Raw genomic sequence first — 27,489 nt, 5'->3', positions numbered from 1 at the left:
ACATGTTACAAAGATATTGTACAGCTTTTCCGATTAACATGTAAATCTCACAGATGAAAACAAGGCGTTTTCCTATTTCCTATTCCTATGGAAACAAGACGTTTTCCTTGTTACTTCCTGTCTTTGACTGGTGGTTCATGACTGCTAGTCTGTTTTTAGGTTCTTGCCATTTTTTGCATTGAATTTAGGCTTTTTTTGACAATTTGTCTTTGTCTTCTGGATTAAGAGATTTTGCCTTCTTCCGTTTGGGTTGTTTTGGAGTGTTCAAGTTTATCAGAGGAAAAAATGAATGACTTTGAGTGCGCGATAAAAGGTATCAACTTAAAGAAGAAAAATCCGCACTCACAAGCTCCGTCTCATTATTTATTTATAAATTACCACCATGTCCACAAGCAAACGCGTTTCGGCTCTTAAGCCATCATCAGCGCGTGGTGTGGAGTTTGGAGTGTCCATTTGGTTCTGACTACTGTTATGTGAAATCATTTGTTTCTATGAGCCTCCTACATTTTCCATATGGTGTGGTTCACTGGGTTAGCCCCCACCCTCTTAGGATTGAAGAGTCAGGTTCAAGACCTGCTATGGGCTTAACCTCCGACACGCACGCTACATTGTACATTGTGCATTGCAGTGTGCACGCCTCCTGCCCCACACCGTGTCTGTATTCAAAGATGTACGATTGATTAGATGAACCACAGATGCGATGGCAATGTCCAATTTCACAGACGTCGATGAACAGGATAGAACAAAAGAGATTGAGAGAACACATGCAATCACAGATAAGAAGATTTTGTGTGATATTAAATTCATTTTTATGTGCCTTGTGTCAGATTTAGGCTACAGCAGGATGTGTTCGTGTTGTTCTCCTCACCACCCGTTGCCCCCCTCTACATCCATTATCCCCCTTGTACACAGATGCCCCAAATATCACAGAGAGTGCAGAACGCTGTTACACGCTTTTTTCCTCCCATTATATTGTTGCTTTTGGTTTAGCACGGCTTGTTCTCTCTGTTTCCGTCTCTCTCCCCCTTGCTTCTTTTTCTGTCTTTTTGTCTTTTCACTGATTTTTTCTCCCTCTCATTGATGCTTTTTCTCTCTCTCTCTCTCTCTCTCTCTCTCTCTCTCTCTCTCTCTCTCTCTCTCTCTCTTTTTTTATTCCTGTCTAGCCATTGTTTCTGTCTTTGTCATTGGCTACGTTTATATGATGGTTTTAATTCTGAATTAATGATTCAGAATTAAATAGTTCCATCGAGTTTATATTGCACTTTCATTTAATTCCGAATTGTGAAGCACATGGTACTTTCAAAGCGGAATTAAGTTTTATTCGGAATTAAATTGTGACAATTCGGAATTAAATGTCCCATGTATCCAAGGCCAATGTCTGTCCCTTCCTTTCTCTCCATCCCTACCTCTCTTTCTGCCTCTCTCCATTTCTCCATGTGGTCCATTCCACCTCTCCCCCATGCATCTGAGACTTGTACTGGACACTGGTACCAACTATCTTGTTCTTTCTACATCTCCCTCTCCCTCTCTCCCTCCTTCTTCCTCCTCCTCCTCCCTCTCTCTCCCTGTGATCCACTGGCCTTTCCCCATGCAACACAGAGTTGTACTGGGCACTGGTCTCACTATTCACTATTCTCTCTCTCTCTCTCTCTCTCTCTCTCTCTCTCTCTCTCTCTCTCTCTCTCTCTCTCTCTCTCTCTCTCTCTCTCTCTCTCTCTCTCTCTCTCTCTCTCCATCCTTTCTTCTCCCTCTCCCCCACCAGAGAGTTGTACTGGGCAGGATCTGGCTGATCTGGGCGACCGGCTGCGGGACTGGTTCCAGCTGCTGCAGGGCAGTGCCAAGCAGAACTCAACAGGCAGCAGCAACCCCTCAGCCAGCTCTGGCAGCTCGGGTGGGTGAGAAGAGAACAAGAGAACATCACACATTGATTTTACACAGCAGCAGCCCCTCTTTCCTATACAGCTATGCCTTAGTGCAGGGGTGTCAAACATACGGCCCGCGGGCCGCATCCGGCCCGCGGGAGGGTTCCATCCGGCCCGGATGTAAAAAAAAAAAATTTTTTTTTTTTTTTTTACGTTTTTTTTTTTTTTTTACAATGAAATAACCGAAATGCGCAATTACGGCCGTCGGGGCAAAATCGAAACCTGCATGACATTAACCCAATGGTCCCTCTGTTACACTGTATATATGTAGTAAAGTGCACATCACACTTCTAATATAAATAGTGCATTTGTACTGTAACAGGCATTTCATAAAGCTCATATATTATAGACCTCATATATAGAGATAAAATGTTAATACTTCTTATTCGTATTGTATTGGTATTGGTTGTAATTAAATAATAAATATAATAGGATTTGTATTGGTTCCTATTAAGCTCAAACTGGAAACGGGATGTTAGAATGCGTGAAAATGCAGGAAATTACATATAAGAAATACAAAATTTTCTGGGGGTACACCCCCAGACCCCCTGCCAAAATGAACTGTCCCATATTTAATTAATTGACGGTTGCCAATGAATGAATGAAGTCAAGGAAATTTTGCATAGGATTATCAGTATTGCATTGCTTTCTACATATTCAACACACTTAAAACGTGATAGTACTGAACACTAATCCACTGCTTTACGTTTTTTTTTTTTTTTTTTGCGATGATGTTAGTAATGCGGCCCGCTTGAGGTCCACATGGGTTGTATGCGGCCCCCGGACCAAAATGAGTTTGACACCCCTGCCTTAATGTAAAGCATATAAAACAAAAAGCGTATCTCAGACGGCAAGTTACATTTTCATGACCAAAATCCAGTGTTGTTGCTGTGTTGCGTCCAGCCATAGACAGGCAGCTCAGCTCCCTCAGCTAGCTCTGGCTCAGGTGAGAGCATAATATCTATACAGCGGTTAAAAAAAGGGCCATGTGGTTCACTTTATAGTGTTGGTATTGAAAGTGTGCTGTTCTTAGAACAAGAAGCGCACATGGGTCACACATAGTAGGTTGTGCATGTGAAATGCACAGTATGTAAACACTATACATAGTATATTATGTCAAAGTAAACGTAGGATGAGTTTAGAGATGAATGGGAGTAAAACAATAAATAGAGGTAAAAAGGGGAGAGTGAAAATAAGGGTAGGCCACCATCAACAGCAGCAGTCTTCCTGTGTTCTGTTTTCTCACTCTGTAACCAAAGCTTGAAGTTTGCCAAATCACCATCATTGTGTTGAATGTGTTCTACAAAGGCAAATTATTTTATAATTTCACCTGCAAGGAGTTGGTGTTCTCCAACTTGATGTGAACGGCCCCAATGATTTTTACAGTCATACTTATCAAAGTTTCAGGCCTAGTTTTATCGTTATACGTACATTAGATTTTAACAGGCCTTTACATTCACTTTCACTAAGGGGTAGGTCTATCAGTTCTCATTGGTACTTTGTTTTTTTCCGTTTGAAGCCATAAACTGTATCTCAAATCTCAAGTTTAATTGTCTTTGACCACACTTCAATGCTGTCGTTGTGTCCTGCACTTCAGCCGTAGACCGGAGCCTGGTGGCCAGCTGTAAGGACTCTGTGGGCTGGATGTTCTCCAAGCTGGACACCAATGGAGACCTGTTCCTGGATCAGGCGGAGCTGGCCGCCATCAACCTGGACAAGTACGAGCTCTGCATACGGCCCTTCTTCAACTCCTGCGACTCGTACCGCGACGGTCAGGTGTCCATGGCCGAGTGGTGCCTCTGCTTCTGGAGAGACAGTGAGTGCATTACTTTTTTTTCTTTTTTAAAAATATATATTTTAGGGGCTTTTAAGCCTTTATTTTGACAGGAAAGTCTGAGATGGTGACAGGAAGCGAATGGGGCAGAGAAACAGGGTGGGATCGGGAAATATACCCGGACGGACTCGAACCGGGGTCCCCGTGGGCATGCAAGCTTAGGGCTTGGCGCACTGCACCACAGCGCACCCAGTGAGTGCATTTCTACTACTATACATTTACCAGACACTTTTATTTGACGTCATCCAGTGGACTAGTGCGCCGTACCATTGCGCTGGGGACCGGGGTTCGATTCCGGCTGGAGGTCATTTCCTGGTCCTTACCCATCTCTCCCTCCCCAGCATGTCCTGTCTGTTCTCCACTGTCCTTTGGAATGATGAAGGTACAAACTTTGTCAATGATTTAACCTGACTCTCGCGCAGAGCTCACGAAGTGTAACGAAGATGCACGAAGCACTAGGGGTCTCGCGAGAGCCAGGCTAGGCACATAGGCCCTAAAAATGTATTTTAAAATATTAATAATAAATAAAGGCAACTTACAAAAGAGGATGTAATCAGCAACATACAAGACAGAAGCAGTCCCAGTGGTGAAGAGAGTCCTAATTACTGTATGTCGCCAAAGGATTCAGGACAGGCGTGCATTGAAACATGAATTGCTGTGCTGAAGGAGGACAAAGATTTACACCGTTTTGAATTCATTCTTATTCTCATCTGTCACCTTGAAAATGCTGCTTTCACTAAATATGAGTTATAACAACCTTGCTATGTAGGAGAGAAACTGGAACCAATTAGTAAAAGGACAGTAAAACTATATTCCTTCACCTGAAAATGAATCATGAAGCCTGTGAGCCCATTTTCAAAAGGCTAGTATACACACACGCGCCTGCCAGCAGGCCTTATTGAACCCCCAGTAGAGTTTGTCTTAATTGGTTTTCTAATTATACTCAAATTGCAAGTGAGAAGTGGAACCATATGCAGTGTGTTTGGATTACAGTAATCCAGAGCTTTTATCTCCATCTGACGTGTGGCACACTCACACACAAGCTTCTCCAGAGGAGGGAGGGGCTGAAATGAGAAAGGGGATATAGGGATGAGATGTGCCCGCCCCGCTACCATTTTAATTATTTTGAAGGTTGAACAGTCTTAGTGTGGCGTTGTGTGCTGTGTGCTGTGCTTTTGACGATGTCTGTCAGAATTGAAGCGATAATGGTACACACTTTCAGTTGTATGCTATTAACTAGATATATAGATTGCATTGTGTGTGTGTGTGTGGGGGGGGGGGGTTAAAATCATACAAGTGTGTATAAGAGATAAACTGTAGTCGAGAATGTATGTGTACATTGCAGAGCCATATAGAATGTCATACGCCGCATGTATACAGAGATCTGATGTAGTCTCCCCTTCTACCCTACATGGATTGGAGCAAACGCACATCCACATGAAACCATGCAGTGTCTTGGGGCATGTTTGATATGATTCATCTCACAGTATGTGATGTATATGTGTGTCTGACCAGCAGCAGCAGCAGTACTCCTCTCTGTCTGTCTCTCCCTCTTGGTCCCCCAGAGAGGGCCAGTGTTGCTTGGTCATTCTCTTGTCACGCACCATAATGCGCTGTGTACCTCTCTCCTGCATGGCTCCATCACATGTGCTGAGCAGAAACAACATCCCTCTTCAGTTGGTTGTTGACAGGCTGCTCGTCCTGCCCCGCCCCGCCATGACTCCTCTCGCCAGGGGGACTGTACTGAGCACTGAAGTGGAAATTATGGCCATGTTTTGGGGATTTTTTTTCTGACTTTACCAGTAGGGCTGAGCGTGGTGCGCATGTTTATTTTAAGTTGTGCATTTCTGGTCTTGTGAATATCTCATCTGGTCCATGTTACATGACCCGATTTCCCTCGTGTTGAATACGTCTGTCTCTGAAGTACTGTATGTCTGAGGAAATCCATAGTGGGTTTAGACAGGTGAAATGTCATTCTGTCAGAGAGATTCCCTTGCTTTGACCTTAAAGGAGAATTCTGGCCAATTTCAACATGCAGCTGTATTTCTTGCGTTATCCTAGACATGTCAGTACCCATTTTATTTTTTTCAGCCAGATTCTGGGCATTCTAATTTTCGGCAGGGGGTTGGAGTTGTCATTCACAGATTACTGTACCTAGTTCTTCTGTGTTGAATAATATACACCGTTTTTCAAACCCGTCATCAAATCTGCCCAAAGAAATTTTAAGTGAATCCACGTGTGATGCATAGGTGTGTCAGAGAAGGCTGATTCTTTTCCCCAGAGCATCTGACATAATGAGGTTGCCTCAATCACTACCAGTCATTTTATCTAGTGCTATGTCATTCATGTGCATAATCTTTCTCATCAAACCTTCAGACGTAATTGACAGAAGACATTTTTCAGTGAATTTATGGGAAGTGCTTTAGAGAAAGCTAATGTGCATAATCTTTCTCATCAAACTTGTATTCAGACGTAATTGGCAGAAGACATTTTCAGTGAATTTATGCGAAGTGCTCTACTGCTTTAGCTAATCACTCTGCTCCGAACAGTGAAAAGTGAAATTTTGTTCATGTTTTTAAAAATGCCTGTCATTCTCTCCAACCCATCTTCTCATCCAACCCATGTCAAGAAATCTACCCTGAGTGAGTGTATGTGGTTTACAGTATTTCTCAATTGGTTTTGTACATTTCTCGAATCTCTCTCGCAATTTGCAAAACATAATATTCATTCTCAAAACAGCTTTAACAAATGGCAAAACACGGTGGATAACCTGCAAAACCGAGTCTCTTGCTCAAAACCCTTATTTGTCTTTCAAAACCAAGTTTTTTGTGTCAATAAACGTATCAGCGCCAGCAGAATGGTTAGTCATTGTATCATAGTGTATGGACAAGCTAGTCAAATCAATTTCTCATGTTGTCAATTGAATAGTACACTCTTGAGGATCTTTTCTGAAGCGAAATGCTGTTTAGATTGGATGGGAAATGTTGTAAATTCAGTTTTATATTACATTGATCAGATAAGATTGAGATAGTTTCATGCATTCAGTGACAAAGCTTTTTGAGTGATATGACAAAAGCAATTGATAATGTACAAAATCACTGAGAATTGTACACAGCCATGGCATGGTGGACGAGAGCATTTGCTATATGCCGAAAACAATGAGAAACTGATTTGACTATTTGCACAGGTAACACCAGGAAGTCACAATTGAACAAAGACTTTTGAGAATCATTTTTCTGTTGTGAGAAATGTACAAAACCAATTGAGAAAAACTGTAAGTGTGAGGTGTGTGAGTGTGGACGGTAATTCTGCCTTGCTCTGGATGTCTGAACAGTGGGGGGGGCTGCTTTTTTGTCTTCCACAGAGCCCCCCTGTCTGGAGGAGCTGCAGAGGATCCAAATGCAGGAGGGTGCCAAGAGGAAGCCGGGTAAGCAGCACGGACCAGAGAGAGAGAGATCAAAAGAATCTGGGGCATGAGAAAGCCCACATTGTGAAGACATGTGAAAAGACATATACTGTATGTGTGTGTGTGTGTGTCTGTGTGTGTGTGTGTCTGTGTGTCTGTGTCTGTGTCTGTGTGTGTGTGTGTGTGTGTGTGTGTGTGTGTGTGTGTGTGTGTGTGTGTGTGTGTGTGTGTGTGTCTGCGTCCGTGCATGTGTGTGTGTGCTTGCGTGCATGCTTGTGTTCTGTGATAATGGAGAGATGGCCTTAACTGAAGTTTAGGAGGAAGGGAAAAGCAAAGAATAAGCAGGAAAAAAATTGCAGGAAAAGTGAAGAATAGGTGGAGAGTAGTAAAGGAGGTGAACATGAGAGAGAGAGAGAGAGAGAGAGAGACAGAGACAGAGAGAGAGAGAGAACTTGGAATACAACTGGAAGACAAAGGTGGCCGTGCATCAGATGGTGAAGGCAAAACAGATAAAACAAAAACTGGGAACTCCAATAAGCAGAATATATTACAACTAGAAAAAGCACAGTAGTGTAATAAAAAAGAGAGGGAGAGAGGGGGAGGTAGACCTGGAGAGCAGAAGAGTGAGCAATCGAAAAAGATACAGAGAGAGAGAAATACACAAAATCCAAAAGATTGACGGATTGGTGGTGCCTGTGGCTAAAATCAGTGTGGCGGAGAAGAGTTTTATTAAACAAGCGCCATGACATGCACGCGGCTGGGATTACAGCCTAATCAGCGCCAGGGATTAGAGTGAGGGGCTGGCAGCAGCTACCATGTTCCACTCCGCTCCGCGTGCTGCATATTTGGCTCAGCTGTGCGGTCTGCCCGGCCCGGCCCGGCTGACTGACCATTGGGTTGAGCAGGGTTGCCAGATGTGTCCGACCATTACCAGCCCCCCAAAAAACTGCCTGCAGGCCCTAAATCCCACCCAATTTGAATCAAATTGCATTGAGTTATATGGCCATCAATCTGCATGCTTTTAGCCTGCAGACGGCCATCCTAAGCAGCCCCAATTGGGCAACACTGTAGACCAACTGGACTCTCCAAGGACATGCCACAGATGCAGACACCATGCCTGAGCATTCCAGCAGCTACTACCATCTGCAATGCCCCCAGCAATGAGAAACCCTCTCATAGCTCAGAAGTGGTAGTGGTCTTATGTACAGTTCGACACCGCTAGTGAGGTTGGCTTTGAAATTGAATGTGCCATGCCAGTGAGTAAGGAGGACAATAGGGGTGGATTGGAGTAGATGTTCAAAGCAAAGCTGTCATATTTCAGATGAAGTGTGTATGTGTGACAGTAATGTATTGATTGATAGGGAGTTGGTCATGGAATCAGGAGTTGGCCATGGAATCAGAACGTTGCGGGTTTGAATCTCATATTCAGCCGTGGCCTAGTGGTTAGAGAATTGATCTTTCAATCTAGGGGTTGCAGGTTCGAATCCCCCCTGACCTCTCCCTACATCTCCATCCATGGCTGAAGTACCCTTGAGCAAGGCACCTAACCCCACATTGCTCCTGGGACTGTAACCAATACCCTGACAAATAATAACTAAGTCGCTTTGAATAAATTAAAGTGTCAGCTAAGTGTAATGTAATGTAATGTAATATCCCTCATTGCAGAAGTGTCTTTGAGCAAGGCACCTAACCTCAAGTTGCTCTCTAGGCATTGTAACCAATACCCTGTAAATAACTGTAAGTCGCTTTAGATAAAAGCTAAGTGTAATGTAATTGTGTTGATGCGTGCGTGTGTGTGTGCATGCACGCCAGCCCAGTCTTGAACCCACAACCTTGAACCCCTCCAGTCTTCCGGGCGCAGTTCCAAATACTCTATCTTTGCCAGATGATGAAAAAAGTCTAAGCTGCGATCCAACTGCCAACCGACTCTCAATGCATTGGATGACTGCTACGTATATATTTAGTTGAGTAGTAGAGTAGCAGAGTAGAGATACTTGATTGAATCTGAAGGAAATTAAAGTGTCCTCTAGCATTATGGGCGCCGAAACGAGTGGTGTATTTTTTCTTAATTCTTTATTTCTTTAAAATGTTTTTACTTTTACTGCACTCATTTGTCTGCAGTAAAAGTTGAGAATTTCGGGAGCCCAAAAGTGGCGATGTTGAATGCACCACTGCATCCCCATTTCCGGCACTTATGACTAGCACATAAATCGAATACAAGTGTCACACATGTCTGGTAGTATATTCTGTGCCTTCTCCTGGGTCATTGCAAGAGGGCTGCACAGCTACAGTAAGCTTGTCGTCACCCATCACACATCCACAGTGAGTGTGTGAGTGAAGTCATCTCTTCATCAAGATCATCTGAAGGTTATTCGGCCAGTGTCATGGTCCATCATCAGAGTCAGTGAAAGCTGTTTTTTGATGAGAAGACTTGGCCCACATACAAATGCAACACATTAAGTTCGCCGATATGCTTGCTGCAGGATACGCGTGCTCATGGGCACGTTTCACGCATGAACTCGTTGCCATGCGCATTTCATGTCAACCCGAAACTCCACATACACTTTCCTCACTTTTCCTTTGCTGGAGGGGCAAGTAGTTAAACAGGTGGAGAACTTCAAATACCTTGCAGATGGAGATTGCACGCACGCACGCACGCACGCACGCACGCATGCACTTCTTCGTAATCCCATTCTCTCTCTCTCTCTCCCTCTCTCTCTCTCCCCCTCTCTCTCTCTCTCACACGCACGCACGCACGCACACACAGGCGCGCACACACACACACACACACACACAAACACACACACAAACACACACGCACACACACACACACACACACACACACACACACACACACACACACACACACACACACACACACACACAGTCAAACCATTTAGGGAATGAGGCTTTTTAAATCTTGAACCTTTTGAATGAGGCTTCAGGAGGGAAGTTTACTAACGTTCTACCACTACACATCGCTTAGATCAGTGAAAGAGGGGCGTCAACATGGTAGCAGTGCACAAGCCCAGCTAAGCTCCTCACCATCCATCACTCACTTCTACCAAGTGTGTGAGTGAAGTCATCTGTCTCTCAAGGTCTTTTTCAAGGTTATTCATACGTACAGCCAACATGTCCATCATCTGTGTCAGTGAGTGGGAGCTACCATTTGATGGAAGTGCTTACGCGCTTACACACAGTGGTTATCTGTGGCCTCCCCTGGATTGATATTATGCATATTTATTCATAGAGTGGGAGATGGCAGGTGTAACATCTTACACAGCATCGTTCATGTATATTTATGTTACAGCGTGGAGAGAAATGATTTCTGGTCTCTTCACAAGCTGTCGTCATCATTGGGAGGAAGGCTATTACACACCAGTTGATTTTTTTGGAGGATGTATATTTGTTATACTTAGAGTTCTTAAAGAATCATTCTGTATAAATATTTACATTTTATACAATGGGTCTACAAATAGTTATAGGGTAGATTGTGTGTGTGTGAGCGCGGACATGTCTGTCTTTTCTGTCTATATGTAGGCCCCTATCTAATCATGTACGTATGTAGTGTGTATGATTCATCACAGATCCTTGGTGACTGTATGCTTTTGTGTATCTTGCTGTACACAACATATGCAACAAATGAAAATGTATGTGATGTCCTTGTGTGGCCTCTCTCCTGTGCTTTTCCCAGGAGCCTTTGTGCCGAGCTGTGATGAGGACGGCTACTACCGCAAGCTGCAGTGCGACGAGAGCAGTGGAGAGTGCTGGTGTGTGGACCAGCACGGAGCAGAGCTGACAGGCTCCCGCCTCCAGGGCAACCTAGACTGTGGTAAGACAGACAGACAGACAGACATCGGTGTTCAAAGGAGTATCCATATGTGCCCATCCCACTGGCTGGACATGTGCTGGACAAATTAAGTTAAATCCACAGTATAAAATACAACGTCACAGTTACAAAATACAATGCAACATTGCTTCAACTTTTGGCCATGTTGCTTGGCTGGTCCATCCATCGGCCTGTCAGAAACTGGTTGGCTATTTGCAGGGTTTGCACATGATATAGGTCTGTTTGACAAACAGGATTACTGAGGCAAATTTTCAATGACTGTTGGCTCTTCTTCCCGCTGGTCAAAATGTTGCCTTTTTAATTATAAAAAAGGGGAGTCCAGGCAGTGTTGCGGATGTTGGCGTGGGCGGGCAGGCAGGCGGGCAGACAGACGGAGAGGGCACTGGGCAACCACCCACTCTTACAGACTCCAAACAACGCTCGCCTCTTTTCTCAGAGAAGGGCAGCCGTCCACCAAAATAATATATCCCTCTTTTGCAGGCAAACACTGGACCAAGTGGCACATTCACTTAAGCCAGCGTCATTTGCATTCGAAGAGGGACGCTTGTCTAATAAAGAGCCTCTTTCAAGATTAATTACAATTGGCTGCAGTGGACACGCAGGTGATGAGAATAAAAGCCACTGGCTCTAGGGGTTTTTTAGAGCAGCGACTAAAACCACAAAATCAAAGCTGTGCCTCTTGTTTTGCCGTTGTTTGCCTTGAGCTAATTTGCAGTTTGTCTATAATTTGTTTGCAGTAGGACTGACAACATCTGCTCTTGCCATGAAATATTGGCTCATGATCATCTAAACAAGCACCACCCACCCCCACCCTCTCTCAACTCTTTTCAGGTCAATGGTATAGCTTTAACTGTATGGACATTGATATGCTGTGTTGCATATTCTCACGTAGCCTCCATCCAGTGGAAGGTCTTAGTATTCATTAAAAAAAACTACATAACCCACTTCACAGTCATAACCCATAAAGACGCAGCGTTATAAATTTGCTGTTATCAAAATGGCAATGAGTGCACCTCAGTAGTGCATTACTAAAGGCCCTGTGCTTCGTCATAGTATAGTACTATGGTAGTTAACTTTAAACTTTTCAACGACTATTACAGCTTTCCACTGGTGGAATGGCGTGCATTATGGGGCTACGTAATTGCCTACTTTATGATTATGTTAAATCCCCCCTAACATCCAACATAACACTAAATGTATCCAGTAGTGTGACAGTCACAGTCGGCGTGTGTGACAGCTAATAGTGGTTGTGTGTGTGGGGTGGCCAACCTGACCTGCCAGGTCCTGGGCCACCTCAAGCGAACATTAAACACACAGTAGATGGGCTAGCACAGTAGCCTGGGAACACCCACACTGCCTTTAGTTCTACACAATCGTTTCGATCTTAAAGACAGTCTGGGGAGGATGACTCATAACGTCCAAGATCATAGGCACTGTGTCATAATGGCCAAGCATTCCGACCTTAACAGTTTCTCTGCCCAATCAGAGAGCAGGGCAGTGTGTCATAATAGCCAAGTATTCTCTCCCCTACGGAATTTACAATAGGCAACTCCCCAGACCTAATCTCACTTGTGATTAGGTCTGGTGTTAACCAGGCAACTAGCACAGTGCTCTAGCCTTCTCCAGACTGGCTCACCTCCTCAGCAATAGGATTTGTACAGTACATTATCATATATACAGTATTTGTCGTAACATAACTGTCAAAAGAAAGTAGAGAGAGTAAAAATATTGTAAAAAGTATAGATAACTAACTACAGTAGTGTAGAGAACTACGACCAAAGGCCGATGAAAATAAAGCTGTTTTTAATTTCTTTTTAAAACATGATACTGTACTAGGGTAGTTCTAACTTGAACAGGGAAAACCCCAGACAATGCATAAAAAAACCTGTCCCAAAACAAATCAGAAGCACGCTAGCTCCCTCCTTGGGGTGGGGTGGGGTGGTGGGTGGATGTTGGTCACTGACAATAATGTTACCTATCTTGGGATATTGTTTAAGAGTAAAAAGTCAAAAATGTTCACAGCATATTTGTCTCTCTTGTGCTTTTTTTTGTGTAGATGAGGTGGTGGCGTACTCTGGCGATTTCGGCAGTGGGGTTGGCTGGGAGGACGAGGAGGAGAAACAAGAGGCGGAGAACATGGAGGAGGCAGAGGAGGAGGAAGAGGAGGAGGAGGTGGGAGAAGTGGACGACGGTGGCTACATCTGGTAGACCCTGAGGTGCTCAAACATGGCTGCTTGATGACATCAAAAAACCCCTCTCTCAGTCAGTGAGAGTTGACAGGGAGCGCTCTCAATCTCTTGACACATGGCGGTGGCGGTTGGGAGGTTCTTGACTGGACAAGTTTCTTACAATACGCACTCAAGAACAGCACGGGTGGGTCAGGACTCTAGGTGGTATAGTGACAGTGGAAACGGAAAGATATTTCAAAATGTTTTGTCATAAATTCTTGTGAAATGTCATATACATTGTATCGTATGTTCAAGACCTTTTTTGTTTCTCCTGCAGCTGTCTTTTGCTTCCACCACCACTGAGTCAAGCCCCTGCCCTTATACTTCTCAAAAAGATGGATGTACATGATAAAAAAAAATGTATATTGAATGTTTAATGATTCTCGTAAAACCCAATCGTCTAATTTGTGAACTTGAAGGACTTTTTTGGACTCTATTCTCTATTGTAGATCGCTGTTACAATTTTTAAGGTGTGCATTTGCTGAAGTAATACATTTTCCATAGGTTTTGAAATATGTACTGACCTCAGTACAAGAAGTATACATTTACTGACAACCTGCTGCGGTTCTCTAAAATAATACAGGGGTTAACAATGCTGACTTGATGGGTTTTTGAAATACAAAATGGTACAGCTGTGCGCACATTTACAAAGTGCAACCTGGAACACCTGAGCCTGAAACACCGGCGTCCCTCTCAATTTCTCAATTTCCTCTTGTGTCTTTTCGCTCAGTCATCATTTTCTGGAAAGGCTTAAGGGTTAAAAACAGAAGCTGTGGCCTTCTGAAGTTTTTGGACTTATCCACTTGCGGTTCTCAAAACTTAGGTTTTTAGACTTTAGTTGACTTTTCTGGTCGTGTAAAACAGATCCTTTTATTTGAGATGCTCATCTCATGACAGCAGCAGTGGCTAGTTGATTCAGTAGAAGTTGTGATCAACACTCAGTGAATTTAAGCTCCTCTGAACGACTGACAAAAGGTGCAAAATGAACCTATTAACGCCCACAAAGCAGCAGAATACGGAGTTGTAGGCTATAAAACGTGCACAGTCTGCCCATTTCTGAGGATGGAAATGTTATTTACAAAATGTCTGTTTGGGCTATCTGTCCAAGCCAGGGCAGCATCTGGAGGATTAGGAGCTTTTCTCAGCTCACACTGCACAGCTGACAAGCAGAAAGGCCAACCAACCCCCTTCGCACGCCTCAAAAATAAGACTTAAAAGATTAAGATGGCTCATCATGGAGTTTTAAAAAGCCTGTAAAGTCACTAAGGTCATGGATTATGACACACAAAAGCTGAAACGGTTTTGAATACAAGTGCTTTGAAATGTTTAATTTAGAATTGTGTAATCATACCCATTGCAGTAATCAAAAACTTGTTTAGAGGGCGGAAAAAGGGAAGTGGCATGTCCTGAAAGGAACTTTGTTGATGTTAAGCATCTTGTTGGATGTAGCTGTAGGCAGGTTGCTGATGAAACATAATGAAAGTTCACAAAAGTAAAAGAAAAAGTGAATCCCACCAATCAATTTCAGGATGTGAAATTTCATGTTTTTGGTCAAAATCATGGGGCCTGCGAATACTAGTTTATGTAAAAACAATAATTCACAAGATAAGCCATGTGTTAAACTGCTGCATCGCTTTGAAATGTTTTGCTCCAGCTCCCCTTTGATTGGCTGAGACAACCATTACTTTTAGTAAAAATACCGGGTGAGGTGACTGCACACGGCGGTCCAATAGCCAACGTTTCAGGGTCATGATGAAGGCGTTAGCCGAAACGTTGGTCTAATTTAGTCTAAAAAGTACAGCACAATGTTTTGAGTGTGCAACGACAATTGTTTTTTTTGTCATTAAGTTGGCCGAGACTTCCAACATTATGCAACATTTTGGAACGTTTAGTGCGCCTTGAACATGGGTTAAGTTAAAGTCACCACATTTATTAAGTATGAAATTCATCTCAGAAACCTGTAGAAAAGTTGTTTCCTTCCATACATAGGTCAAACTCACTACAAATTTCATACAAGATCCACCACTTTTATCATTATAAAAAAAATCACATCTCTCACCTCTGTGAAAGAATTTCAAAAGAAACTCTGATAGCATGCAAACATCTGCACAGAAACCTGCCATTACTTTTTCATTACCGTACTTCAACTGACTTTGGAGGATAATATTCCAATAAGATCCAAGATAATTCAATTGAGAACTTTGAACAAAAAAATTAAACACAAATTTGTAAACAAATTATAAATACTTTTTTTTATTACAGGTAGCACCTTGCCAGACTTTTTGGTCACAACCATTATAACCATTATATTTGGTCACAACCATACCAAGACTGATGTTGATGTACTGGTTTTCAATTATAGCTTAATAAAAAGTACAGGTATAATATATTTATCAGACCAATAAAACAAAAGTTTACCTGAAATGAATGAGAACAATATAATATCTAAATGCAAGTCATAATCGGATGAACAGCATGGTTGTGGGCCTGGTCTGCATGAACATAAAGGCAAAGTGTATTCTCCAGAAAGGCTTGTTGATCTTAGCCACTATTCGCATGATATACAGCAAATACCAATATACAACAAATAAATCCAGATTAATTGATTAGGAACAAGCAATGATAAGTCAAGCCTATCTTTTAGAACTTACTCTTATTCTTCCCCACTACTCTGGCTAATGTAAACGTGTTACAAGAACGTCAAATAATTACAAAATTGATACCTTGTGGTTTCAGAGATAATAGACATACGTCAAATTCCAATGTCCATGCCACTGTCAATAGAAGCGGAAGAGTATTCACATGTTGAACATAATTTGAAGCACAAAAATTCAACTTGTATGTATTCATCACCTTATCTCTTACATCAGATGGGGGGGTACTCTGAATTAGATTGCAATGGTCAATTTGGCCACAGCCATAGAAATAGTATTGCATCTCTGACTTGGCATGGCTTGACATGAATTGCTAGTCTTTGAATGAATGACGAGTGAATTCCCTTAGAACAAATAAGGGCAATATCTGTCCTATCCAGGCTTCTAGAGGAAAGAAAGCTATACAGATTGTTCAGACACTCACACATTCCCCTCTTGACAGTAGGGTATTAATGTATTTCTATGCATGAACATGAATTAATGCATATCCTATGTGAGACCGTTATTTTCTGTTCTTCCAGAGCAGTGCGTTCTTGGACCATAGTGCATGTTACCTACAGTAATGGCGAGGTCTTGAGCTCAGATTGGTGGTTGAAGACAGCACGTCATAGTTTACACAGTGTGGTTATTATTATTATGCAATTTTTTTCTTCTTTTCTTTTCTTTCTTTTCTTAGGTGGTCTAGTGGTTCATTGTGTAGATACTCTGATTATGTCGGTTCCATTTGGGGCACTATAAATTAAACAAATGAAACTTTGAAATTCAATATGAACCGTCACATATACTGTTTGATAATAAAAGAGTAGTGGATCCACAGTGCCTGCTTGTCTTTGTAAGTCTCTGCATGGGGGGGGGGTTGGGTCTGGCCATAGGTGTATAGAACCTGATGTTAGGATGTTGCATTTAGAATAGACACCACACTGACGTACAATCCACACGGAGGCGCCAAATAACCTCTGGGTCTCTGGGCCTACAAGGGTCAGAGGGTCACAGATGAGAGGAAACACTTGGAAGCACCAGAGTGCGGGAACCAAGAGAGTGGAGTCTACTGTAATATGGATGGACTTTTTGGCCACTGTGGATTTGCTTGGCCCTCTGTGGACGTAAGCTTTGGGACTTTGTCATTTTATGATTTGCGCAGGACTTTACCCACCACCGTGTACCTGTGGTGTGTGGAATCTGTGCTAGTCAAAAGTAGATGTGACCTTGCTGGCAAAGGCCCGTGCTTGGAAGGTAAGGTTGGCCGCACCATACAAGCATCCATCATTAGCAGTCCTACATTCCGACTTGTCACACTATGTATACATTCAGTGTTAAGGTGTTTGAGGCAAAGGGCATTTAGCATCACTGAGGTAACTCAGTTGAGCCATATGTTGTATATCCGTCATTAGTTCTTAGTTGCACAAATGACAAAAGCACTCCAGATTTAAACTGCAACGAGTACATCAAAGACAACCAGTATAGTTTGTTTAAAAACAGGGTTACTATTAAGGCACATACAATTCAGTAAGGCACTGGGAATGATCACAGTCGGCTCTGAGTATTCTGCAGTCTCCACACAGTCCTGACGCCCTCCTCAACTCTGTTGAGTTCTTCAAACACGTTTGCGTCTCCCGTCGTGGTGAAGAGACTTAGCAAAGGCTCCAGCACAGTCACTGGGATGCTGAAGTTTAAATGAGGGTATGTCACTTCAGCCACAAAGTCCCGCGTGTTACTGGACACAATACCTGCATAAAGAAGATAAATAATTGAATTGTTTGTGTGAAAAAAAAAAATATGCACACATTCTGCAACCAGCTCTGAAAAAACAAGAGTCCATGTATTCTGCTTGAGCTCTCTTAACTACAAGGTTGCCATTAAGCTAATTTACTTGGCGAAAAAGTTGTCAATTAGCATTGGCTCCTTCACTGAATTTGTTGGAAAAATATGTTGCAGGACTTTATATTTGATCTCGTAACAGCTGCCTATTTTTAATAGCCTCACCCAGACTTAAGAAAAAAAGGTTTCAAGTCTACAAACTAGTTTACCATTGAAGTGTGTATATGCAGTGCCATCTGCTGTTTAGACATGGAACTGACTGTTTGTGGCATGAACAAGCAGCAAATAGCCAATGGAAAAGGGAAGGCTTTCAGGCAGGTGTATGTGTTGATAGTGGGTGTCCGAGGTTCAGACTTGCTGCCATTTATTTATTCCACAGCTAATTCACTGAACCAGCTAGATTAGACAATTAGAGAAATCACCTCTTTTAAGAGCACAGACACATACAAAAAATCAAACCAATTTATCCAGACTCCTCCGCCAACCCCATGGATATGAAAGTGCATGTCTACTGTAAAATCGTACATTAATGGATGTTGCGTATATAATTTGAAATAGGATAATCTCAGCTTTCCACCGATCTATAACACATGCCTGTAAAAATAAAACATGGCAGAGACAATCGATTGTGAACTCATAACTACAGGTACATTGTATTACCAAAAGTATTTTCTCACCCATCCAAATGATTAGAATCAGGTGTCCTGGGAGACCTGATTCGGATGATTTGGATGGGTGAGCAAATACATTTGGTAATGTAGTGTACATGGAAGACAAAAAAAAAAAAAAAAACAAATGTTGCTCACCAAGGAGTTCTCCAGTGTCAGCACGAAGCACCGCTCCACCACTGGCCCCAGCCTGTACTGCACACGTGGTCTGGAGCATCACAGGCTGAGAGCGATGGCTCACCACCCTGGAGAGGATCCCCGCAGACATGGAGGGTCCGCAGGCACTGCCGAATGCGCCATAGCCGACAACAACCACCTCTTCCCCTTTACATGACAGGTAACAAGGGGCCAGAAGTGAAACATGTAGTTAAAGGTCTTGCAGTTTATTTTATTTTTTTCAACTAAGTTTTACTGAAAAAAACCTTTCACCTCAGGCAGGCAGTCTAGTTTCAGGTGGCCCAGATAATGTAGCATTGCATTAGGCTCTGAATCTGAATGCAGAGATCACAGCTCACTCTACTAACTATGGATTTCGTAAGAAATTTAAGTCACCTGGTTTGAAATAGGAGGCAAACCGTGGAATGGATGTCCCTGGAGATTCAGTGTTGATCTGAATCACTGCGATGTCATAGGGAGATGTTGCTTCCGTAGAGAATACTACTTGCCCAGTCACAGTATTAAATCTGGTGGGGGGGATGACATATGGTTACTGCACTTACATAAATGACAGAGATTGTTCTAAAGGAGCTTAAAACGTATGTGCAACATGTACTTATATTTTCCACAACTGTGTGTGAACCTCTAGTCTAATGGTCTACCTCTATGTTGTGAACTCACCTGCCATTCTCATGAATTTTGACTTTGGCCACAGATTTCCCATCCACCACATGCCTGCATGTCAAAACTAAATGCTTGTACAAAACTCCAGATCCCCACAAGTGGCCAACCTCCACCAACGCCACGGCCGAATGGATGGCTGGGTCTTCGAGAAGAGAATCTGTGTCTGCTTTACTGGAAACATTACTGGAGATATTTCTGACGCTTTCTTGCAGCTCCCGACTGCAGACGGCTGACTTGCGAATGTTCCTGAGAATGACGTGAAATGAGCACGCGAGACTCAACCCAATCCAGTCGTTGGACCTCCAGCATAGGGGAGCAACAATGAGGCCAACAAGGTAAACATGTCGTTGGCCTTTGACAAACACTCCGCCACCCTCTGTCCCAGGCAAACACCTGGCATCTGTCAGAATGACGACATTGTCCTCTCCGAAGAGGTTGCTCACGATGCCCTTACTCAAAGTGCTCATGAAGAGGTCTGGGCACATGGACCCGAACGGAGAACCACAGGCTATGACCGTGCGTCCTTTCCTCAAAGCATCGCTCCTCATGTAGGGAACAACACTGTCACGTTTCCACTGTGGCACTCCTAGCACAGCAAACCAAGACAGCACGTCAAAGTTTCTCATTCCAGAATCTTCAACTTCTATCAAGCTCCACTTGTCGGCTTCTCTGAATAAACTTTTGATAGCTGAGCGAAACTCTGGGCAGTTGACCATCATTAAAAGTTCAGCACTATGACTAGACACAGGATTTTCTAGTAGACTTGCTGCATAGGGCTCACCAGAACATTCATTCATCTTAACACATGGCTCGTGGTATTCCACCTGTATATTAAGTTTCCGTCCTGTGTCATATGGTAAGGTAAATGTCTGATTAGACGAGAAACAATATTGCTTATCCAGGAAACCAAACAAGACCCCACTGCATATTACCACCCCTGCTTGTCGTATTATAATGCCACTACAACTCAAACGCTCACCTGTATCTGAGCTAAGCACTGACACAACACAACACGTACTCTCAACGGATTGCATAGCTTCATGTAATCTCACCACACACACTAAAATCCGAGTAAAATCAACACATTTGTTGGGAAATGCTAGGAAGATGAAGATGGCTAGCACATATCAGTCATTCTGGATTAAGTCAATGTCACTTTACGAAACTGCACTGTGGTCGATAACCGCCATATGCGTGTAACACAATTTCTAGAAAAACTATAGTTTGTAAAAAGTTATCTTTTACGATAAATTTCCTTTGAAATCCATTGAGGACTTCACACGATGTACACAGCATAGACAAAGATGTAATGGTACACAGTGGACGAAAACATTGTGTTCTTCCGCATTCGGGTTCAAGGGTAGCCGAAATCGGATTGGTTAGCAGTGTGGGAAGAGGCGGGCGTGCACAGAAGTCTACAGCCATTGGTCAATCACGCTAACCAACTTTACACCTGTCAAAATACAAGCATGCGTAAATGTCATGGCCCTGATATGAGTGGGGTGGACTTCAGCCAGCTCTAGCCTTGATATTGCGGCACATTGGTTAAACTAGTGTTGTGAAATGTGTGTGAAAAGATAAAGCTGTGGCTCAATCTGTGCAAATTTGTACATCAACATCAAAAATGAAAAGGTTAGGAACAGCAAGCAGTTGCCACACATTGATAAACCAAATGCCATGAAAGAAAAAGTCCAAGACTTCTTTGTCAAGTGTTAAACATTTTTATTTGTGTACCCTCATATCTAGACTGCTGACCAATAGCAGTAGATAGTCAAAAAGTACTCACTGCATTAAATCACAAAGCATAAAAGGAGCAGTCATACTCTGGAGTAACCATTTGTTTAGCCCCAAAACTAAGTATTTGTGCATCACGGATAAAACAAAATAAATAAAATACATTGAGCTGAAATAGGCCTAATCACAATAACTGCTTGGCATTTACAGCACCTAAAACAAAATTCAACACTGACACTCGTCTTGAATAGACCATTCAAGGTTACTGGCATTAACTGTCAAGCACACTATGACAGGGCACATTTCAGCACATTTCAGCAAGGATTTTAGCTCTACAGTAGGTAGGTAGGTACCTACATGAAACCCCTGTGTCTTTCAGTGCCTTACTGAAATCGCATTCACAAAATGAGTAAATAAACCTGCTCCTGTTGTACCATGTCATAACAATAAATAGTAATAAATACATAATTATACGGTATGCTTATTTAAACATTACTTTCCTGCCATTGGTGATCTTTGCTTCAGATAGTTTTTAAGTCCTGCCATATTCTGCTTGTGCGCTAAACAGGACAGGACATGAGATTTCTTTAATCCACACATGCCATGTAAACGGGACATAAAAATGTAAATGGATGATATATGTAGGACTACACGGTATGATTTTTTTAATTGATAATATCAAAATACATGTTCAAGGTTTTTTTTTAGCTAATTGCTTATGAATGCAATGTATGAGTATATGACAATAAAACATCTTGTAATCTTATTAGGCCTAACCCTGTCATATTCTGATTCATTTTCTATTCATATTCTGCGTGTACATTTAACAGACCCACGTTTTCACTAATTAACGGCTTACCAAACTACTGGAGACTTAACCAATTAAAGGATTTCCCGAGGTGCTGATTCAAGAAACTTAATGGTGCAAATATGTGGCGAGGTGAAGCCCAGACCCCCGCATCTGATCAATCAACAACGTCGTGTTCAGCAATGGCTATGTTTACATGAGACATTTCATTCAGAATTAACTGACTTTAATTCTGAACAAAGCTTAATTCCGCTTTGAAAACGTTATGTAAACACTTCACAGTTCGGAATTAAATGACAGATCAAAAGTAAACTTGAAGAAACTATTTAATTCTGAATTATTAATTCGAAATTAAAAACGTCATGAAAACGTAGCCAATGAATGAATTTGTGCTCATAAGAGCACAGGTATTTGTTATCAACATTTCAAGCGATCAATGAAGTAGACAGAAGGCACAGTAAATCTCTTTGGCAGCAGTCAACACACTCAGGCACACAAAGGTAACGAAACAGCAAGAATGTGACCGCCATGTCTCTCTGTAACACTATGTGAATGCATAAAATAACTCTCCCGCCATGTAATCTACTTTACAGGGCTCATTTCTCTTACCTTGTATATAAATGTAGGCATTGGCACATAACATGACCACTACATACCACATACATTCTGAGGTTATGTAGTTCTGACCTGCATTTGTATTGTACATCACCAATATCATAATGTATACCAATAATAATAATAATAATAAATCTACATAACGTCTGATTTCAAACTGATTAAGTACACTCTTTACTACCCAGAAGAATAAATAAGAACATAAATGCTACAAAAACAAGTCAGGGTGACACAGTAACAATCAGTCAATGTACTGGGAGAGCCACCTGAAGCCTTCCCCATACCCCTGCCTCTTCAGTACGCTGCACATGAACACCTCCATTGGCCTCAGGTTCAGCTCCTTCAAGTTCACATTACCCTGTGGACACAGGTCAGAAGCAGTGAGAAGGCAGTTTCAGCTCCATTCGCATGGAAGACATCCACACGACAGGCTACTTTTGTAGGGCTACTTCATTTCAAAACACAGCCTAGACAAAGACACTACCTTTGGTGGGGCTTTTTGGGTCATATACACATAATATCACATAATTTTATGGAGCCCTTAAAATGACATGTGCAAGAGGGGGAGCCTAACGGGATCCTCGTCTGCACCAGAAAGTTTCAGGTAGCGCACAATGTTGACACATTTATAAATGATTCCCTTCCAAACATGCAGTACATGCTCAGAAACTAAACCTACCCCTCTTCCTTGATTCTTCCTGTAAAGACAGACTCACGCAAAAGCTGAAACATAATTTTCAGTCGAGAAGAAATAACAGGCAGTTGATGTGAACACACCAGGGACTGCTGCCATTTCAGTAATCTCAACTACTACAGGCTTTGGAAAGTGCTGGAGAAAAGGTTTTTTTTTCGTAAAAGGCACCTACTAGGGTAGCCTACTACTTTCGTAATCCCATGACACTTCAAGGGAATGGAACTAATGCAACTTGTTGACTGCAGCTTCCACTTCTTACCTTTCCAGTAGTATGACCATAAAGGCCAAACATCCCTCTCAGCCCATCTTCACTTATGGCCTCAGGTCGGTCAATTTTGTTGCCCAATATGAGAATGGGGACATTTGCGATGGTCTCGTCAGTTAAAAGGGCCTGTCAATGCAATAAAGTAATAATAAAAAACATTTAAATACATAATCTGAATTTAACAATAAAAAACACACAAGTTATAAGGCTGTGGTAGGCATGCTCATAAACAGTTAAAAAAACATCTACTGAGCTTGCAAAAAATGTTGAATACATGTTTAATTTAAAGAAGATTATAATGAGGTAATAAATAATCTTACATCAAGTTCGATTTTTGCTTCAACTAGGCGCTCGTGGTCTGCGCAGTCCACAAGATAAACAATGCCATTGATTGCTGGGAGGTAATTCTTCCACACTCGTCTTGCTATAGAAAACAAATAAATAAAAATGAACAATTAAGAAGACGGAACAATACTGAAATCAGTGTTTCACAGTGTTATGAGTTTGCTACACTGGACTGGACTAAATTCTTGTGAGGGGATAAGCTGTGAATGTGTAACAGCTATAATCTGCAGTCACACACGCTCCAAAAGGGGACTCAATGAAGCAACAAGCATTTTCAATACAAATTAGTCATAAATAGCAACGCCTTTCTCTTCCCTAAAAATAGCCACTTGTAGCAATGACTCATGTGAAACTCACATCAATACAGGTTAAATATGAGGACCACAAATTAGCTAGATTTCCCATCACAGCACATCACACTCCATTTCATTTTATGCAGTTTGATTTTGCCATATTATTGACTGAGGCATTGGTCTTCTGAGACTGCTAAATTCAAAAGGAGTGGATTGCCCAGATTGATCTTTACCCAATCAACTAATGTCTCATTATCTAATTAGTCTTTCTATATGCATGCCTTCACTCTATGTTCCATCATGAACTTTCAAGACCACAGTAAGAAGCAGCCCCCCCTCACCACAACAGAGAAACTGTGACATCATAACAGCGAACAATGTGGGAGGTTTTTTTTTTTTTAATATTAGTATTACGCAACTACACAAGTGATTTGATGTCTGAAAGTTGTGTGCATCTTCTTTGCAAGAGTTCACAGATATATTTTTTTCTGGACCGTTTACAAACAATGAACACACACATTGGATTGTTAAAGTGTGTCAGGCTATGTACTGTATTTTCAACAGTAAACCATGTGTGCCAAAAGAAACCATGACTGAACCAGAGAGAGTAGAGAGAGAGAGGTTCCATTGGCCCATTGTTTCCTGGTTCTATTATGGCCCCCCTTAGGCAGACCTAGGCAGACCTAAGGACTGTTCTATTCATTGTAGGAGCATTATGACACGCCCCTTTAGGCAGACCGGAACCTGGTCATGTTAGGTGCCCATAGAAACCTATTATGTTGGCATATCTCTATAGAATATCTCTGACTGAACCATGAGTGGCAAAAACACATACACGCACAGTCGCACACACGCACGCAACAACCATATTTACCTTGTTGATGGCCTCCCAGATCAAATGTTGTGAAAGTCATCCCAGCAATTGTCAGCTCTTCAGAGGCTACGACAACACATATTATTACTTTACACTTAGCTGACGCTTTTATCCAAAGTGACTTATAACAGGGTACTGATTACAGCCCATGTAGCAGAGTGGGGTTAGGCGCCTTGCTCAAGGACACTTCAGCCATGGAGGGAGGAAGGTACTGGTAAGGGTGGGGATTGAACCAACAAGCCTGTGATCTACTTGCCTGGTAAACACCAGACCTAATCACAAGTGAGATTCTTTCAGATCGAAACGATTGTGTAGAACTAAAGGCAGTATGGGAGTTCCCAGGCTAGTGATCTACAGTCCAACAACCTAATCATTACACCACAACTTCCTACATCACATACTATATGTCACTTCAACATTTCTTAAACTATAATGACTGAGTGTAGTAGTCATCAGTGTGATCCCTTGAGGACAGAAACAACTTACTCGGATGCAGAGTTGGGACATGCTGGCCAAGGCGATCGTCCTTGAGCATGTGCAATAATGTTGTTTTCCCAGCATTGTCCAAACCCAGGAACACAAGCTTCCCAGACTTTCTATAGAGACCTGTGTGATGTGAATAAAACTGCTGTTGTGAGTTCGTTAGCTTGTCAACACATCAGTGGTTTAACTGAAGGGTAGGTAATAGAATAGTATGGACAGTAACAATGATGGCCAACCTGGCTTTAGAAACTTTTTTATTTCTCATGTAATGCATGTGCCTTGACAATTCACTGTCGGCACAGTGAGCACACCTACAGCCTGGTATGAATTAATGACTCATTTGAAATCACCTGCAAAGTGAAATCACCCAAAAGGTCTGGAACTAACCACCTAAACATTGATAGCTTCTGAATGCGGGTTGGTCATCACTGGACAGTTATGGATACAAGTGAAGAGCACTGCTTTACCAAGCAACTGTAGCACACTGCTGAATGATCTGTAGAGCCAACCAAATATAAAAGACATGTCTGTTGTTGATACCTAAAAAGAAACAAGTATAGAAAAACACGTTCATCACATGACTCACAGCCAAAAATGCATCAAAAGAGATTGGGTCATAGGCGCGCGTAATACTATAGGCGCGCGTATACTAATAATCACATTGGGGAACCTGGATTATGTTTACTAAATTAGTCAAGCAACTGGCCTTTTTCTTTTAAAAAAAATCTCCCTAACGCAGCCTATTCACGGTATGAGATAGCCCTTCTGTATCGCAGCAAGAACCAGGCTCAGTTATACCACTTTTTGCATGACTCGGCCAAAGGATTACAGTGTGCGCAATTCCAAATAGTAACGCACAACAAATGGGTTTTACGCACAGACTGGGAATCATTTCCTTTATGAATGATTTTGCAAACCGCCTCGTTGGACCCACACTATTTAAGTGGAGGAGTTGTGGTTGCTTGACATTGGACACCGAGGGGATCCATACACAGCCACAACTGTCACTCAATGGCCAAGGGCTTCTTGCTTTGGTGGAACACCCCGGGCACAAACTTGTTAACTTGTACCTAAATGTATCCAAAGAGGTCAGAACACTCTTGGACAATTTGGCATTGGTATTAAGATAGGCTACCCCCACAATAAGAAAGTCGGACAATTACAGATTAAAACGAACTTTCACTCATATTCGTTAACTACGCTACTAGCACTATTATCTGAGTAGTGAAAGTTGTTTGCTTGTTAAGACAATTGCTGTAACGCAATGGCGGCCATAAAAAAATATCTTTATTCGGCGGTCATTTGTAAGCTAGTGTAACTTATTGCAATTACCCTCATCATACCCTGCTGAATTTGGCGGCCGCAAATAGACTTTCTATTCTAGTAGTGGGCTACTTGTCCAACCATGTCCGCAGAATAATAGGCCTATCTGTCGTTTGGTCTCATTGCGATAATGTAGAACCTTCTCAATGAAAGCGAGACAAGTTCATTTGAAACCAATGAATGTAAATAAACTGAACTTTCGTACCTGAGTCTTTCGGACTAGAACACACCGTCCGAAATTTAGTCAGCCTCTTCTGACAGGTCCCAATTTGACGTTTAACCGGATCTGCGTAACAGGGAGGTCCAGGCTGACGCCAGGCTGAAGCAGCAGCGTTCCGAAAGGTTTTAAGTGGTAAGGAGCTTAAAACTTGAGTTATTCTTGAGGAATTGTGACATTACCTCGCATTGCCATTGTACAGTCGCTGCACTCAACTCACTCATTGTTACTAGTGAGAGACACAAAAGTCATTGTAGCAAGCGGTCAACCACAGCAATAGAATGATGTGGAAAACTGGAGCAACAGCCGCATGCTGTTTGGTGTTATCTGGATCCGACTTAATCAACTACGTCATTATTCAGAATTATTCCCTGCTAACACTGTTTGAGAGAAATATGAATGGCAATATTTATGATCCCTGTGTTCCAGTTAGAGTGCATTTGAGTAGAATAGTAGTTTTCAAAGTGGGGCAGGGGACCCCTGGGGGCTGCAGGAAAACTAGCAAAAAAACAGAACAAAAGAATAATGTACACCAAAATAAACAAAAAAATCAACTAAACAAACACTGCCTCCAGAGACCTAGATTATGGTTGTAAAAGGGGAAAAAAATAGTATAGC

At 42.2% G+C, this 27,489-nt stretch overlaps 3 protein-coding genes across 3 annotated transcripts in view; 1 reads left to right on the top strand and 2 right to left on the bottom strand.

Moving 5' to 3' along the window:
* spock2 (SPARC (osteonectin), cwcv and kazal like domains proteoglycan 2) overlaps positions 1–13,664 on the top strand; it is a 35,469-nt gene extending 21,805 nt beyond the window's left edge. Inside the window, exons 6-10 of the mRNA XM_063191467.1 lie at positions 1,763–1,891; positions 3,520–3,738; positions 7,121–7,183; positions 10,857–10,994; positions 13,069–13,664. Of these exons, the coding sequence (XP_063047537.1) occupies positions 1,763–1,891; positions 3,520–3,738; positions 7,121–7,183; positions 10,857–10,994; positions 13,069–13,220 (701 nt within the window). The 3' untranslated portion in view covers positions 13,221–13,664. The remainder of the gene's footprint in view (positions 1–1,762; positions 1,892–3,519; positions 3,739–7,120; positions 7,184–10,856; positions 10,995–13,068) is intronic.
* Positions 13,665–15,465: 1,801 nt separating this feature from the next.
* On the bottom strand, positions 15,466–20,563 carry tysnd1 (trypsin like peroxisomal matrix peptidase 1). Its single transcript, XM_063191466.1, has 4 exons — positions 19,218–20,563; positions 18,933–19,063; positions 18,519–18,704; positions 15,466–17,621 (listed from the first exon to the last, which is right to left on the bottom strand). The coding sequence occupies exons 1-4, from the start codon at positions 20,252–20,254 to the stop codon at positions 17,419–17,421; spliced, it is 1,557 nt and encodes a 518-aa protein (XP_063047536.1). The 5' UTR covers positions 20,255–20,563; the 3' UTR covers positions 15,466–17,418.
* Positions 20,564–20,899: 336 nt separating this feature from the next.
* On the bottom strand, positions 20,900–27,199 carry sar1ab (secretion associated, Ras related GTPase 1Ab). The gene is made up of 7 exons (XM_063191468.1): positions 26,860–27,199; positions 25,799–25,871; positions 25,335–25,454; positions 24,849–24,914; positions 23,657–23,760; positions 23,331–23,462; positions 20,900–22,735 (listed from the first exon to the last, which is right to left on the bottom strand). The coding sequence occupies exons 2-7, from the start codon at positions 25,854–25,856 to the stop codon at positions 22,619–22,621; spliced, it is 597 nt and encodes a 198-aa protein (XP_063047538.1). The 5' UTR covers positions 25,857–25,871; positions 26,860–27,199; the 3' UTR covers positions 20,900–22,618.
* Positions 27,200–27,489: the final 290 nt, after the last annotated feature.

The sequence above is a fragment of the Engraulis encrasicolus genome, chromosome 24, assembly GCF_034702125.1.
Source record: "Engraulis encrasicolus isolate BLACKSEA-1 chromosome 24, IST_EnEncr_1.0, whole genome shotgun sequence".
Classification (NCBI taxonomy): domain Eukaryota; kingdom Metazoa; phylum Chordata; class Actinopteri; order Clupeiformes; family Engraulidae; genus Engraulis; species Engraulis encrasicolus.
This window is presented reverse-complemented; position numbering and strand designations above follow the sequence as displayed.